At 47.3% G+C, this 16235-nt stretch overlaps 2 protein-coding genes and 1 long non-coding RNA gene across 3 annotated transcripts; 2 read left to right on the forward strand and 1 right to left on the reverse strand.

Annotated features, from left to right (window-relative positions):
• Nucleotides 1-27: 27 nt before the first annotated feature.
• hacd1 (3-hydroxyacyl-CoA dehydratase 1) lies at nt 28-8028 on the reverse strand. Its single transcript, XM_060044495.1, has 7 exons — nt 7770-8028; nt 6195-6312; nt 6087-6105; nt 5796-5884; nt 5519-5640; nt 2183-2361; nt 28-1572 (listed from the first exon to the last, which is right to left on the reverse strand). The coding sequence occupies exons 1-7, from the start codon at nt 7886-7888 to the stop codon at nt 1490-1492; spliced, it is 729 nt and encodes a 242-aa protein (XP_059900478.1). The 5' UTR covers nt 7889-8028; the 3' UTR covers nt 28-1489.
• Nucleotides 1506-6498, forward strand: LOC132452108 (uncharacterized). The gene is made up of 2 exons (XR_009524240.1): nt 1506-1629; nt 6064-6498. It is a non-coding gene; the product is annotated as an uncharacterized LOC132452108 (long non-coding RNA).
• Nucleotides 8029-8124: 96 nt separating the features above from the next.
• Nucleotides 8125-14907, forward strand: LOC132452106 (transmembrane protein 236-like). The gene is made up of 4 exons (XM_060044494.1): nt 8125-10142; nt 11153-11225; nt 12285-12408; nt 13696-14907. The coding sequence occupies exons 1-4, from the start codon at nt 9874-9876 to the stop codon at nt 14397-14399; spliced, it is 1170 nt and encodes a 389-aa protein (XP_059900477.1). The 5' UTR covers nt 8125-9873; the 3' UTR covers nt 14400-14907.
• Nucleotides 14908-16235: the final 1328 nt, after the last annotated feature.

A 16235-nucleotide genomic window follows, 5' to 3' on the forward strand; every position in this document is an offset into this window, starting at 1 on the left:
AAAAGCAGCCTCTTCCATACGTCGGTGTAAAATTTCAGTTTCTTTATTAAAATAGACCCACCGTCGTCTCATATTTTCAATGGTTTATGTCTAGTACTTGTTGCCGTAATATGTATAAAATAACTCCATTGACAACACTTAAAAAAAACATGTTTGCCAAATGGAAATGACAGGGTAAGGTTAGTGTCTAGTCTACAGGCTCTTCTCCATTTACTTCATTTACCACTTCCTTCTGCTTCTCAGCGGCCAGAGATTTGTTGTTAGGGGTGTTGACTGAAGCTGTGATGTGAGGGGTGCTGACTGAAGCTGTGATGTGAGGGGTGGTGACTGAAGCTGTGATGTGAGGGGTGGTGACTGAAGCTGTGATGTGAGGGGTGGTGACTGAAGCTGTGATGTGAGGGGTGGTGACTGAAGCTGTGATGTGAGGGGTGGTGACTGAAGCTGTGATGTGAGGGGTGGTGACTGAAGCTGTGATGTGAGGGGTGGTGACTGAAGCGGTGATGTGAGGGGGGTTGACTGAAGATATGTCAGGAGTGACACCACATCTGTGATGTGATTGAAGCTGAGAAGGGTTTTCATTGAGGCTGTGTGGTGACCTTATGCTGCGTTCACACTGTGCACGTCCACCGACCGATGACGGAGGGCGTGTCTGACGTATGGGTAACGCGATCTGATTGGCCGACGGGTCTGTTGCTGCCTGAAAAGTTAAACATTTCTCAACTTTTTGACGCAGGCAACGGAGCTGACGGAACGGATTGACCCACAATGCATTTCGAGTGCGCCCCATGCAAAGTCAATGAGATCTGTTAACGGACGTGTACAGGGTGAATGCGGCCTAAGATGTGGTTTGAGAAGAGCTGACTGAAGGTGTGGTGCGAGGGTCATGACTTTTTTCCTGGGACGTAACAGGTGTCCAGTGATAGGTGAGCTCTTGAGATCACCAGGATTTGTAGATCTGCATTGAGAGGTCTCGTTCTGAGCCTCTAATCCTGTGTCCAACCGGAAAATAACACCATACGGTACCTGTTCCGACGGGATGAAGGTAATCCGATTTGGGGGTACCAGAGTGCTGTCTAGGGGTGAGCTTCAGGGACCAATGGTCTGTACCTCTTTGCTAAATTTCCATGATATGGTAGTTGTTAAAGAAGTGGTGTTGTTGTCTTGGTGGTGCTGAATGTCCTCGGTTTATCAACTTGGATCTGTTGGGACGAAATGGGCAGGAAGGCGGGGTGGAGATGATGAAGATAATGGAGAGGTGGTGGTGATGAGGATGGAGATATTGTATGTGAGGATTGTTCTGGTGGGGGAGCTGGTGGAGGTTGTGGGGGATCAGGAGTTAAGAATGGTGAAAGAGGTGGTTATTGAGACAGGGATGCTGGTAGAGGTGGTGGGGAGGGTTGAGACGGTTGTGGTCAGGGTGGAGGTGGAGATGGTATTGGAGGTGAGTAGGCTCTGCAGGGCATTGGCAGGGGGAGCAGGGAGTGAGCAGCTAGTCGTCCTTCTCAACAATGACCTCCCCGTGCAGGACCTTCCTTCGCTGGCGCAGCATATGGAAGAACAGCTGAGGGAACACTGCAGAAGAACCACACACGGTCAGGACCACGCCCGTTCTCAGAGGAACCACAGACAGTAAGGTTTGCACACATTCTATAACGAATCCGAGCAGTAAGGTTCTCAGAAGGTCATATTCAGCGCTACTATGATTTACTGCTAATGCTAAATAACCGGATTAGCTGTAAAAAAATGTTAAAATATGTTTTGGCTACAATACTGTTAAGCCGACAAAGATTGAACAGTATCTGAATTAAATCAAGGGAGAGATACATAAATAGACCACTTAAAGAAGGCAATTTTAAGATTTTAAGGTGTGCGCTCCACGAGTTCTATAGACATCAATTATTAGTTCATCATAATACAAGCGACTCTAGAAAGGGTTATAGTGGCGATAGGGATTTGGCAAGGGTTGTTTGACCCCTGACCAAAAGGCTCAGGGTTTGATCCCCCAATTTCTCCAGCCTAAACTCTAGGCATCCTAGAGCAAGTTGTCTCCTAACCCCTACCTGCTCCATGATGACGTGTATCTGAATTCACTCTAGGGTCGCTTTGGATAAAAGCGTCATAAATACGGCCACGTCGACGGCTGCTTCGTTTGACCGACGGCGGGCTGGAAAGCGGTTCTTACGTGGGATGTAGGACAGCATGGCGATGATGAGGAAGTAGTAGTAGTCGAAGGAGACGTTGTACTTGTTGGGGAGGCGAAGGGAGTACATCGCCGTGCGTCGTACAATAGGAAGTGCGGCGTAGATGGTTAACAGTTCTCCCACGACCCCCAGTGGGTACAGGACGATGAAGAGGTTATACCTGGAGCACAGGGAAGAGTGTTAGGACCCTCAACACACAATCATAGTAGTGGTAGTGTAACGAGAGCAGGGATTCTGTTGTTAGTACTGTGTGAAATACCTCTATACCTGGGGGAGATCAGATGGGAATACTTTTATACAAGAGGATTACCAAGAATCTAAACATACACTTGTAGCTCTTTGGAAGTGTAATTAATTTCAATTGGAAGTAGTAGTAGTAATATAAATTGTACTGTGTAGTTATTGGAAGTTGGCTAGTATTAGCTATCTTATTTTTTGAATCGGGCATGTTGTAAGTCAATACTAATTTGTCCATCAATACTTTGTCAAAATCTTTTTAGTTAAACAAGCTTTAAATACTTTTTCTGAAGTATATTTTTCCCCACATTAGCCATAATCGAATGACACTTGTATCAGCAGAGAACATCATTTCTAAAATGTAATTCGCATATAATAACAGATTCAAGACCCCGAACACCAACATAGAAACATTCAACTTGTTACAATAGTAGACTACCAGCATGCAAATGTCAAATATAGGCCTAACCGGCAAGCTACAAATAGGCCTTTCTGAGAAAAATATGACACATTATCATATAATGTCTTTAACAATGCATTGAAACTCACACGTTTTTCAGTTCTATTCATTTGAATTGTCTTGAACAGGTGGTATACGTTCTTCTTAGATGAGAGTGACTAACTGATCGTTTGATGTAAAGCATCGGCTGTACCCTAAACATCTGGACATTAGTGTTTGGATTCCAGCCAACTGGTGTTTGATCATTGGTGTTTTGGTCTCAACCTGTGAAGAAACAACAGTCTGGCCATCTGCAAGTCCCTGGGTTGGGATGAGTCCAACACTGGGAGGGCTGCATGGATCAGAGACAGTGTCCTCCTTTTAGCGATAACAACGTGATGAATTCACTTAAAAATATGCCTTAGGGGTCTTCGGTGGGGTGTTTGGCAGCAGTGTTCACAGAGCATAGGGAGGTAGGAGAAGAGAGGTGAGGTGTTTTTGGATGGAGTGAACCAACGGAATTCGGTAGGAGAACCGTGCAGTAATTAATCCACCAGCTGGAGCCAAGAGAAACACTACCCTTATAGGTTACTGTACTGTGAAGGAAAAAACATGTAATGTATGTAGCTAAGACGATGTTGTCTAGCAGGTCTGTGTGGTGGATCAGCTTAGCTGAGCAGTTGTCTTGTAACCGAAAGGTTGCTAGTTCGATCCCCAGCTCCTCCTAGCTGAGTGTTGATGTGTCCCTCAGCAAGACACTTAACCCTAACTGCTCCTGACGAGCTGGCTGGTGCCTTGCCTGGATGACTGCCGTCGGTGTGTCAATGTATATATTAACCGATGTAAGTCGCTTTGGATAAAAGCGTCTTTGAAATGCCCTAATTGTAATTGGTATAGTGTGCTTGTAGCCTAGCATGTATGTAGCCCAATATGATTCTACCTAGTGTTTGTTTATGCTGCTGCCGACCCTGGATGTAGCCAGTTTGTAGCTCAGCATACATGTAGCCTAGTGCGGATTTACTATAGCTTGAATGTAGTATGGTGTGTATTTAATATATCATTGATGCGACCTAGCAATTTTGCTCCTAGTGTTGTTCCTAGTGTAGTGAAGTCTCTACCTGGATTTAGACCAGCCTTGCATGTTTGTAGCACAGCATGTATGTAGCCTAGCATAGGGCTATGGGTATGACCGTCAAACAGGATTGTGTTTAGGTAACCAAGCACGGGTTTAGATCGAGGACTCACACCAGTTGGATGATCTACTACATCATAAAACTACAACCTAGCTATTCCCTGAAGAGTGCAATACAGTCCCGGTAGAGGCTTGTCTGCTCCACATTATTCTTATTGAACACGCAAAGTGAGTATAGACATGGGAGGATGAGGTGTGGAGGGGTGTGTTTATGAGAAATTAAGGAGTATGTGTGTGTGCGCGTGCATTAAAAGGTGGTTTGGAGCCCAGTCAGCAGGGAGTCCAGACTGAAGAGATTGGAGCTCTGACAGGAAGCTATGTAGTGTCTGATAGGAGTCTTATCAGAAGACTAATCATTTTTAGTGAATATAAAGATACGTCTGTTAGGGTACAGATTTATCTATATAACGCTGTTATTTCAGGGTTGGGGTCACCAGTCATTCTTAAAACGACGTTCAAGACAGTGCTGAGATTCTGGAGCGTTTTCCAGAAGGAGAAATTATAGGCCAGCATTCCACGACTAAGACAGATGGTCTTAAAAAAACAAGAGCAGCTGAAGGGTCCTCACCTACTCCCACCCTTGGGTCTCAGGCGAGAAGGGGGTGGAGAGAATAGCAACAGTTTGCCACAACGCTAACAATCCAGAGCGATGGCTCCCAGATAGCTGGCATGCCTACTGAGTGGTTTCCTGACTGAATTAATTAATTAATCTCCAAATGGTATGCCATGCCTCCAGTAGCCTCTTGCTAACATCTCGCTAGTCGTTGCAAGCTCCTTGCTAGCCTTTCTCTAGTCCCTGCTAGTACGTTGCTATCCTCTAGCTTGTCACTCCTAGCAAATTGATATGCCTGTCACTAGCCACTGACACTGCTATCTCATCAGCCTCTTCCAGCTAAGCGTTCATCAACCGTAACATACTCAGATGTGGGATAGAGTCACCATCAGACAGCTGACCAATCAGTCACTCAATGACGTTCCTCCTTTATGTTTTAATAAGGGTTGTCGGAGCAGAAGAGGTGCATGCTGGGAGTAGGTGTTGCCTGGAGTATGTCGATTGGTGGACGCAAATGTTATGCTCATCCCAGTGCTAATTAATACACACGCATTTGACCCTACTTTCTGTCTGGGTGGGTGTCGGAAGCATGCCAGGGGTCAACAAGCAGCATGACATCTACGTGCCCAACCCTAACTGACATGCAATATTTGACACGCCGACTTTCCCACGCTAACCACACAACGGCATTGTGTGGTTCCAAACCCAAACCTTTTTTGGGGCAATTTCTGGGGTATGAATACGAGGCAGGTCTAGTTGTATCATGTGGGGGATCTTTACAGGACATTTCCATTTCTTTGCAATTTTTGCAATTTTCATCAAAAATGTGGACCGAAACGGGGTCGCGACTCGAGCCGGAGGTTGGGAACCACTTCCCCCACACACACACACTCCACCTGGCCCATTTGATGAAGTAAGGGACTTGGTGCAGCAGGTTGAAGGTGTAGTAGGAGTATCTACTGATCTCCGTCACCGTCCAGACCACCAAGAACAGTATCACACTCTCCTCACTCTGGACCTGAACACAGTTTCCAGATAGCGTAAAAAATAAATATAAAAGTTTGCAACAAGAAAACAGCTGGTCTGTTTCATACGTTTTCATGTTCTTGAGTTTAAAAAATTGATACTTCATAATATAAAGCCATGTAGACAATAGATATAATTTCTCCTCACCTGTCTTATGCTGCTTGCGATGAACCAAACCATGAAGATCCTTGAGCACACTTGAACCCCCGTCACAATCACAGACGTCCTCACAATACCTACAGCCAGAATATTTTCATGTTTACTACTGTAGCATATTAAAATCTTTTGGTTGGGGAAACAATTCGTTTTCGAATAACATGTATCTACTTATTACAGGAACACCCATTTCCACAAATGAATGCAATACACTTCTAAAGAAAGAAGCGATACTCTTCCAATAAATATGTTTTCGCAGAAACTGCATTATTGAAAACTCACCAATGGCGCAGTGTCCCACCTGCAAGCAGACACAAAGACATTGTAAGTACTGGAAGACTAGGCGTTTTAAACTATAATGCTTTTTTATTATGAATGGTATTTCCTCACCTCAACTAAAGCAGCGGTCTGGAAGAACTTGAGTGTCTTAGCTATGCTCCTGTAGAGCCCCCTGTGGGTTCCTTTCTGGAGGTAGAACCTCATCATGGTGATGGCTAGAACCAGCCACCTGCAGAACCACAAAGCAAGTTAAGCGGAAAGCAACACGTCGCCTCATTGAGTGATGATTGACTGAAGTCAAGGTTAGATTTATCGATAAAGCACCCTTCACACTGAAGCCATTTAATGGGCGATCAATAAAGTACAGTGCTTAAGGGCCATGGTGCCTATCGAATAACCCTTGAAGCCGCTTCCCCGTGCTATGGTGCCTAACCCTTGAAATCGCTTCCCTGTGCTATTGTGCCTAACCCCTAACTCTTGAGGCTTCTTACCCGTGCTACAGTGCCTAACACAAGACCATCTAAAGTGCTACACTGTGCTATGGTGCTAACCCTAGCCCCCTGACCTTCCTAACCCCTAAACCCTGAAGTGGTTTCACCCTTTAGGGCTTTACAAACTATTAGTAATATTCTGGCAAACAGGAGACATGATCTTTAGATAGCATTCTTTGGGAAGCAGCATGTGTTTGTGTTTAAAAAACTACTTGTGCCAAAATAATCTGACGTATAGAGCGACTTATGTCAAGATTGTCCCAATATACAGCAGATGCTTTGAAACTACATAACCTACAACTGTAATGATAATGGCCTTGCATATGCCCTCAGGCCTAGGCAGATAAAAGAAAATCAATCATGATCAGAAAAAGGATCACAGGATCACTGTCGCTCTCTTCTTGTTCAAGTTGAAAGTTACTAGTAATATCCATTGTAGCTTAATGGTGCTCATTCATTTCAGCCATTCCAAATTGCATTTTATCTCTATAGACCTATATATATAGTAGGCCTGTACCTTAAAAGTCAACGAGTTCATTTAATTTAACAGACAGTACTGGGACATCGGCAGAGGGCTCGGCTTGGTGTGTCATTACTTGTTGATTGTTATTGTCGGGTTTCAGATGCAGGGAAACGGATCACGGCTGTTTGTCTCCCAACACCACGTTGCGTTTCCCCCCGCGCACAGTATGCATTCACCGTGCGTAACGGTGTGATGTTTTACAATGTAGCCTACATCAAATTTATGCGCCGATTAAAATGTGCCAATGTAGCGTTTCCCTTTCTTCGGGGCGGGCTCCAGTGTCAGCGGGCTGTCTATACTTATCACTGCAACTGTCGGCAGCGGATCGGGCCGTGACGGTGACGCGCGCACAGCCCGCCCTATTTGGAGAGGCTTGGCCGGCGTCAATGGCTGGCCTCCGGTTGTACAGCTGAAATAAAAACTGCAGTTTGACTCCTCGTACCCCTGACCCACATGGACACACTCACAAATCGACTCGTTTACTGTTCACTTTAGGTCGCGGGGGGTCAGAGGTGTGACCAGTGAAGGGTCCGGGGGGGACTCTGCCGTCCGGCAGCGTACTATAAACAGCAACGCGTCGTTTCTCTCATGCAGAGCGACGGCGCGGCGGTGGGACTTGTCGAGGGGAACGGGACCGCCAAAGTAATTAATCCACGATAGTCCACGACATACCCGGCCGTCATGGCGATGTTGTAGAAGGTGAGCCATGCGGTGGCGATGGCTCCTCGGTTTCTCCTCCTGTTGTTTGTTTCCTTCTCGTCCACCGCTCCGTCGTCCTCGCTGGACGCCATGGTTCCCGGGCACGTCGAAAACGGTGCGCGGTCGCAGCTGACAGCTGGGACGGGACGGGGCGCCGCGCAGGGGGTCGTAACCCACGGTGCAGCCCCTCTCTCGCTGTCTCGCGGGACTATAGGAGGAGCGTGCCCGAACGCCCCGGCCGGGACTCGAACCTTGTCGCTTAATGACGATGACGAATGACCCGTAGGTCTACAATACACCGACACGTCAACAAACACATCGAAAGAATTTATTTGGGTTAAAAAGTAAAGCCATGTCATGTGATGGATGGGGTGGCGCTTGCTAACGACTGGATCTGATACCAACTCGCTTGGAGCTATTAATATACAGCCGTTTATAGATATCTTGCTGTTTTGAGCGTCCAGAACCATGCGTCCACCAGGGACGCATGGTTCCTGGTGATTTCCCCTGAACCCTCGCCACAACTTTTACCTCACAGTTCGAAGGGTGTCGTTACTGTGTGTGTGTGTGTGTGTGTGTGTGTGTGTGTGTGTGTGTGTGTGTGTGTGTGTGTGTGTGTGTGTGTGTGTGTGTGTGTGTGTGTGTGTGTGTGTGTGTGTGTGTGTGTGTGTGTGTGTGTGTGTGTGTGTGTGTGTGTATTTTGTAGGGACGAGAAAAATGCTTAACTCACATAAATTTGCCTATTCTTTAGCAGGAACTGTCATGAGAACTTGAAGACTAGATTATCAGAACATGAGGAAAAGATACATTTATTGATCACCAAATTGTCATTGTCTGAATGTAAATAGAATCATAAAAATCCACCACAACAATCATTTCAAAAAATATGTCGCCGATATCTAGTAGGTAGCTATCCGGCTGTACCGGTATGTCATCGGAATGAGCTTCTGTTGAGTTAACTGGACGGATCAGCTGCAGAACCGGCGCCTCGTCACAACATCTAAAAATACCCTGTCCCACACGGAGCCCGGAGAAATGTGTGTAAACTAGAGACCCGACCAAATATAGACCACAGCCGCCACATTTACCCCGACCCGGGACGTGGTGTGTGTGTGTGTGTGTGTGTGTGTGTGTGTGTGTGTGTGTGTGTGTGTGTGTGTGTGTGTGTGTGTGTGTGTGTGTGTGTGTGTGTGTGTGTGTGTGTGTGTGTGTGTGTGTGTGTGTGTGTGTGTGTGTGTGTGTGTGTGTGTGTGTGTGTGGGAAGCTCTTACGATCATCTGGTTTGTTATTTGGAAAACATTTTATTTTTTTCTAGCCTAGGCCTACTTGTTTATCTTCATTGCGAAAAAGAAGATTGTTTTCACTGTAGATTCTGGATTATATAAAACAGTTTCTAGGTACATCATGAGAAAAATCATTACTGAGACTTTTGTTAATTTCTGTCTGAGCTGTGATGCCCACCACAGCAGCGTCCTCAGTCCGTTTATCATGCGTTCAGTCATAGGAGCATTACCGTGTGTCGCCACTAAGTGGTGCTGTAGGCGAAGCAGGGCGGGGGTGGTGCTTGGTACGCATACCGATGGTCCGTAGCAGCCAATCATTGAAGAGCGATGCTGCCCCTGCTGCATTTTTGTATTTCTATCGATGGAAGGGTTTTAATGTGTCCCTCAATACCTAAACCACACCATGAAAGCTGAAGTATTATAGGTATTATAGAAGTAACCTCGGTCCAAAATTAACCTTTACCCGCCAGTGGAAAGGTCCACCTGCCAAAGGGTCAAATCTATTCGCTATGGCAGAGTTGAATGTTGACCCCAAGCAGGCGAAGAGTTTTCGTAACCTGTGTACAGACAGAGGGGAGCACAGGGGCATCAGTGACCACCCTACCCGCCCTACAACACAAAGCCATATGCAGTGTAAGCATTTGGCTGAGCGCAGGCCCGTAGCCTGGCGCAGTGGAACCTGCTAGTGGAGCTACACAATACTGTGATCCCAGGCCCCGGCAGACCCCTCCACCCTCTCTCCCACTGTTTATTCGGTGTTTCTCTCCATCGCCCCGCGGCAGGCTGGCGGGAGCATGGGCTCGGGGAGCGTGCTGAAGTTTGCGCTGTGCGAAGCGCTGCAGTTCGCGGGCCTATGCGTGCCGCTCTTCATCATCGTGCAGAGGTTCGCCGTCATCGTGGCGCGGGTGAAGACGTCCGCGCAGCCGCCGGGCGACGGCCACACCGCCTACTGGCTGATAGTTGCCTCCTCGGTGGCCTACGTTACCACGGTGGCGCTGCTCGTCTGGGTGCCCATGAAGTACATGGTGTTCATGAAGAAGAAGTTTCTGTTGAGGAAGAAATGGTGAGTCGCACTTAGCGTTGAGGATGGGAAAGGTTGAGACGTGATAAGGTGTTGGGAGTAGGCCCCCTGTGATATGGGGTTGGATAGAAGGTTGGGTGTAGTCAGTTGGTTAGGGTCCCTATTTAAATCAGTGTGTGTGTGTGTGTGTGTGTGTGCGTGTGCGTGTGTGTGTGTGTGTGGGGGGGTGTGTGTGTGTGGGGGGGGCCCTGTAGCTGGATACAGTCCTGGGTCCTGCTGCCAGCGAGGGGCCCTGGAGGAGGTGAAGGTCCCCGCTAGCCACTAGTAGCCTTTCAGATAGCTGGGCCGGAACCTGAACATCTTTCAGGTTCTTGGTCTGCTCTCTGCAATTCTCCAAGACTTTTCCTTGACACTTTATTCTTTATTTTTCACAAACTATTTAAACCTATCATGGCGATTTTCTTCATTGGCTAAAGGTATATATATAATGGCAAAAAATACCTACAGTTAGTTATCAGTTTTAGGTAATTGATTTCTAGTCATTGTTGTCACATTTCAGTAGCTATTCAGTTAATGGAATGCTGATGCATTAGGTAACTGAAATTGAGGGTGACAAAATTCCAGGATTTTCCATGAATTGTCAAATGAATTAAGCAAATTTCCAGAAATTCTCAGAATGATTCTCTGCCTTCTCTTCCTCTCTCTCTCTCTGGTCTCCTCTTCCTCTCTCTCTCTGTCTGGTCTCCTCTTCGTCTCTCTCTCTCTGGTCTCCTGTTCTTTTCTCTCTCTCTCTCTCTCTCTCTCTCTCTCTCTCTCTCTCTCTCTCTCTCTCTCTCTGGTCTCTGGTCTCTGGTCTCTGGCTCCTGTTCCTCTTTCTCTCTGGTCTCCTTTTCCTCTCTCTCTCTCTGGTCTTCCGTATATCTCTCTTTCTATCTGGTCTCTCCCTGGTCTCCTGTTTGTTTGTCTCTCTCTCTGTCTCTGGTCTCGGGTTCCTCTCTCTCTCTCTCTCTCTCTCTCTCTCTCTCTCTCTCTGCTCTGGTCTCTTATCACAGGCGTCCTGTGGCCCTGGTGTACGTGGTCCTCTCCACGCTACCCTGTTTCGCTGTCCTCATCGCAAGCTCAGAGGTAAAACCCCTGCCAGGTTGGTCTGACCTTTAACCTCCGGGTGTGTGAAGTAGGCTAAAGACCTGACGTACGTACAAAACAAAATAAAAGTGACTCTGGGAATCGGCTGTAAAAATCGTTTTTTCTTCTTTATCGTTATACATTTTTATATATATCTATATCCATCCATCTATATATATACCTTCAACGTTGATGTTATTGGACCGCTGTTAAAGGGTGGACCGTTTGAAGGCACCACTAGGAACACGGGTACCACGGTGTGTGGGAAACGGCGGTGCCCAGCCGAGGTGTTGATGAGAGGAGAGGAACGACCTGATGGTTCTCGGGGGACGATCGGCCGGAGATAAGCAGCTTGGTTCCGTCTTCCTGTTCACGCTGTGGTCGAGTCCATCAGGGAGTCTCCCGCGTCCTGTCCTCTGCCAGAGCTGGGCCTATTAGCTGTCGACGTGACACTTTCTGCGCTGCTTATCTGCTGCGCTTTTACAGAGTAGCCATAAATTCAGCGGAGCGCAGCTTTGTTCTGTGTCCTGTTGATCCTTCTGAGTAAGGACCTTGTGATGAGCCAACAGGCCCAGAGACAGAGCAGACGTCGGATGTGGGTCAACATTTCGGCTTCTTGGTTTGGAAGGTTGACAAATTTACACATGATCCCGTGATCTGTATCATGTGTGTGCATGGGTATGCAGGAATTAAATCGGAGGGAAAATGGTACACCATGGTACAAATCGTCTTTTAATATCTATATATCAAATGTTCTACGTTTAACGTTTTGTCCCGGCAGTGGTGGTCATGGATTCTTAGGATTGTTTGTCTGTCCAGGTTCAGATGAATATCAACACCCATTAACTAGAAATTCTTACTTTTATCTCACTTTGTTGGCATCCGTTTATATTTATATTCCTTTGCTTCATCGTTGTTCGTTTGTCTGAGATCACAGCCACAATCACACGATCGTCTGTCTCTCGCCATTGTATTTCTGTGTTTTTTTCTTTGTTTTTGGATTAGTTGTGGCTATCGTTGAAACGTTTGTGCTTCTGTGTGCGTCTGTGTGTGTCCCAGGTCCAGATAAACAACAACATCCAGAGCGATACGTTCACAGAGCTCCCCGTGTCGCTGGTCCTCTTCTCGCTGGTGTGCATCGACATCGTGGAGAGGATACGCTACTGCAGGCTGACGGGACAGGGTGGGCCCAACACAACCAACGCACAACACAACCAACGCACACCTGCCGGCCCAGTGGGGCCTTACAGCTGTTCTTCGACCGTCGCTCTTTTATTTTCAAAAGATATCTGAACGTTTCTCAAGAATAACATGAGCCCTTCCACAAGTCAATCCATTGACTGTCCTCAGTTTTATTTTTGTCCGATTTTACCCCCCACAGTGGGAAAATCGTATATGGCAATAACCATATGACGGCAATGTCATCTCGAATGCTATAACATAGCTATAACTGTGGCAACAACAGAACACACAGTGCAGGTTTATTTCAACCTTAACTGTGCTGAATGGCCGCTGTGGGTTTGCCGTGGGTCTCTGTGCTGCCGTGGCAACACAGTGAGTCCCTAGGTTGCCATGGCAACACAGTGGGTCTCTTTGTTTCTGTGGTTTGGTTTGCAGCACTTGGAATTGTTTGTAGCTATTCCAATTAAGTTAGTTTGCATTGATTGCTTACAGCCTCACTTGGACGTTGTTTTGGATAAATGCGTTGATCTAATTGTATAGTATACCTATCTGAGGGGTGACGGGTCCAGTTCTTTAGCCCATACTGAAACCTCCAGTAGTGCCCATGTTGAGATCTGGGGCCGCGATGGAAAACGTCAGGAAGTTAGCAGGAAGCTCAGAGCACATAGTTTGCTTCTCATGTGCTGAGTGGACAGACTTCCCATGTACTCCTCTGGGATGCATTGTCCGTTTCAAGAAAATACTCTAAATCACTGCTGAATCATTTGGACTTTTCTGTGTATTTTTTAAAAACATATATTTTTTTAAGATTTACTCCAAACTAAATATCAAATTCAGCCGAATGTTTTGAGTGTCTTGCACACAGCCCTTCATGAATGCCATTGCAACAGAGTTATTAAAAAAATTCCATGTTGTATATTGCACTGTGTTGAAAGATGCAATATTCTCTAGGATTCTTCCTCTATCTGTATCAACAGTATTATCAACAGTATTATCTCGAGGTTTTAATGAGAAGGAATTCTAGCCTTAAAGCCTTTAACCACCAAACCAATACCTACAACTGACCGATAACACACTAGGACAGTCTTGGATAGTGTAAAATCAGTTCAGTTATTTCACTTTATGAACTCTTAATGATCCTCCTTTATATGGAGATAATGGACCATTTGTCTTTATGGTTTTGTGGAATGCCAGGTAGCATACGTGTCATCCGGTGGCTCGCTCCGGGGCGTCCACGGCGCCCTAGAGGCTTGCTTGAACTCTCTTCTTCTTCTCCCGTCCCCTCCAGCGACCGACGTGGAGCGGGACGCTGAGATCCCCTCCATGGTGCTGACCCACATAGAGCCCGTGACCCCCGGTGCCGCCGCCGCCCCGCCCGCTCCTGCAGCGGCGCCGGCACCGGCGGCCCCGCCCGCGGCCCCCGCCGACCCCGCGGCCCCCGCGGCGGGAGCAGCGGCGCCCAGCGGGCCGGGGACGGAGGCTAACGGTACCGTGCCTGGGGCCCCCGGTCGCCCCGGGCGACCGTTCAGCGTGTCGGGTCTGAGCTCCAACTCGGCGGGCAGCGGCGGCGTGGGGGTGTACCGCCCGCAGCCGTACGGCTACAACGGCCCGCTGCGCTTCCTGTGCGCCGCCGACGCCCGCGCCGACGTCTTCGCCGACGGCTTCCTGTTCTGGATGGACACGGTGGAGATGGTGCGCGTGGCCGGCCTGCCCGCCGTCTACTACTCGGGCTGGGTGTTCCCCATCTACATCTTCAGCTTCCTGTCCTGCCTGCGCCTGGTGGTGATGCCGCGCAGCGTGCTGCTGTCGGCGCTGGGCGTGGCCCTGCAGGACCTCCCCTTCCTGTTTGTGCGCATCGGCCTCATCGCCTTCTTCGGCTTCGTCACGCCCGTGCTCTACCTGATGAAGAACCTGCTGGTGTGCCTCGCCTTCGTCTACTTCAACTTCATGACCAAGCTGAGGTTCCTCAACACGGAGAGGATGTACTTCTAGACCCCCGACCCCCCCCCCCCCCCCACCCCCGCCACGCAGTAGTGGAGGACAACATGGCGGACACGGGCCGGGCGCGGGGGCCACCGCGTGGAGCTCCGTTGAGACGTTAGCAGGGTAGCGATGGATTAAAGCATGGGCAGAACTTTGATGTCTTCTTTGAGCGAGCCGCCGCCGCCGCCGCGGGGGAAATAATAACAGCTGTTGTGACATTTGATCACAAGAACTGGAACTGTGTTTCTAAGTGTCACCAAATTCTTTGTCGTTTTTCGTCAATGTTAAAAGTAACTTTTTAAATCACCCATCCCACCTCAGACCGGTTCTTGAACCACAGCACCTTCAGAATGTACCTGTGTTTTTTCTATGACCATTAAGAGTGTAAAATAGATATCAATCGATGTTGTAACCTTGAGCTTTGAGTTATGAACACAACCACCACATAGAAATCAAGTTTGAGTTTGTACTATTGATCTACATATTTGGATAAAATTAATAAAACATTTAAAATGGATTGCATTTGGATACTCCTTGGGAATTGTTTTTCATTTTGCACTAACCAGTTTTGTTTCAGTCTAATCCAAATAGTTGGAAGCAACAAAATGAAAAGACTCCTGAATGATAAGAACATTAATACTCATCTGCTGGGTTCCTGGCCTGAACTGGACCACCTGACCTGAACTGGACCACCTGACCTGAACTGGACCACCTGACAACCCCAGCTGGTCACCTGGTGTGGGAGCGGTGGGCAGTGGGCTCCACGAACCAAAGATGAGCCGCCGATTCTTATGGATCAGCCCGTTGAAAGAACCAGAAGATGATTCTTGATTGAGCATGTTCTCGTCAAGTTCTACTGTTATCTTCTACTGCTCTATTCTACTGTTATGTTTGATTGTTATGTTAGACCTTGTTCGACTTTTATGTTCTATTGTTATGTTCTACAGTCTTCTATTGTTATGTTCTTTTATGTATTACTATGTTCTACTGTTAAGTTCAACTGCTATGTTATATTGTTTTGTGCTACAGTGTTCTGTGTTGTTCTACTTTCTGATTCTACGGTTGTGTTAGTGTTGTATTCGACAGTGTTTCACTGTTATGTTCTACTGTTATGTTATTTTGTTGTGTTCTACTGTGTTCTACTGTTCTAAAGTTGTGTTCCACGGTTGTGTTCTACTACTTTCTCCGGTGTTCTGCTGTTTTGTTCTATTGATCTGTTCTACTGTGTTCCACTCATCCATTCTGCGGCTCCACTATGCTGATACGGTGGGGCTCCCATCTGCTATAACCATGGAGGCAGGTTATAGTTGCCGCTCCCCCACATCTCTACGTCTATCTAGAGATCTGTACATGATGTTATCGATTATAATAACAAGTATGCCGTCTTTCTCGGCCCACAGGTGTTGATCTCCTTTGGCTTATTGTTTTGCTTTGGTTTGGACTTTTCGACGAGAAAGTGTTTTGGATTCAACTTAGAATGTCTACCAACAATTGCTTCCCGTGAGAGGGAAGCTCTGTGTGTTGCTGTGGGTGCTGGTGCATGTAGGACAAGCAGTGGTTGTGAAAAGCTGTGGACATTGACAGCTACATTTTTCCGTACAATCTCATTCCTTCTCCGGGAATAGGCCAGCTCCCGCTTTCTTGCGCTTCTCATTTGCCAGCTGTGACATTGGCAGGATGTGATGCTCTGGCCAGCGTCAGGTTGTCTCTACGATCCTGAAGTGTCTCTCTCTCTCTCTCTCTCTCTCTCTCTCTCATCGGGAAGTTGCTGTCATGTTGACCGTCCTTACCGGTGTCCACCATGTGACAGGAAGTGATGAGTGTTGAGGTTAAGTGGAAGGGTTC

The sequence above is a fragment of the Gadus macrocephalus genome, chromosome 23 (assembly GCF_031168955.1).
Source record: "Gadus macrocephalus chromosome 23, ASM3116895v1".
Lineage (NCBI taxonomy): Eukaryota > Metazoa > Chordata > Actinopteri > Gadiformes > Gadidae > Gadus > Gadus macrocephalus.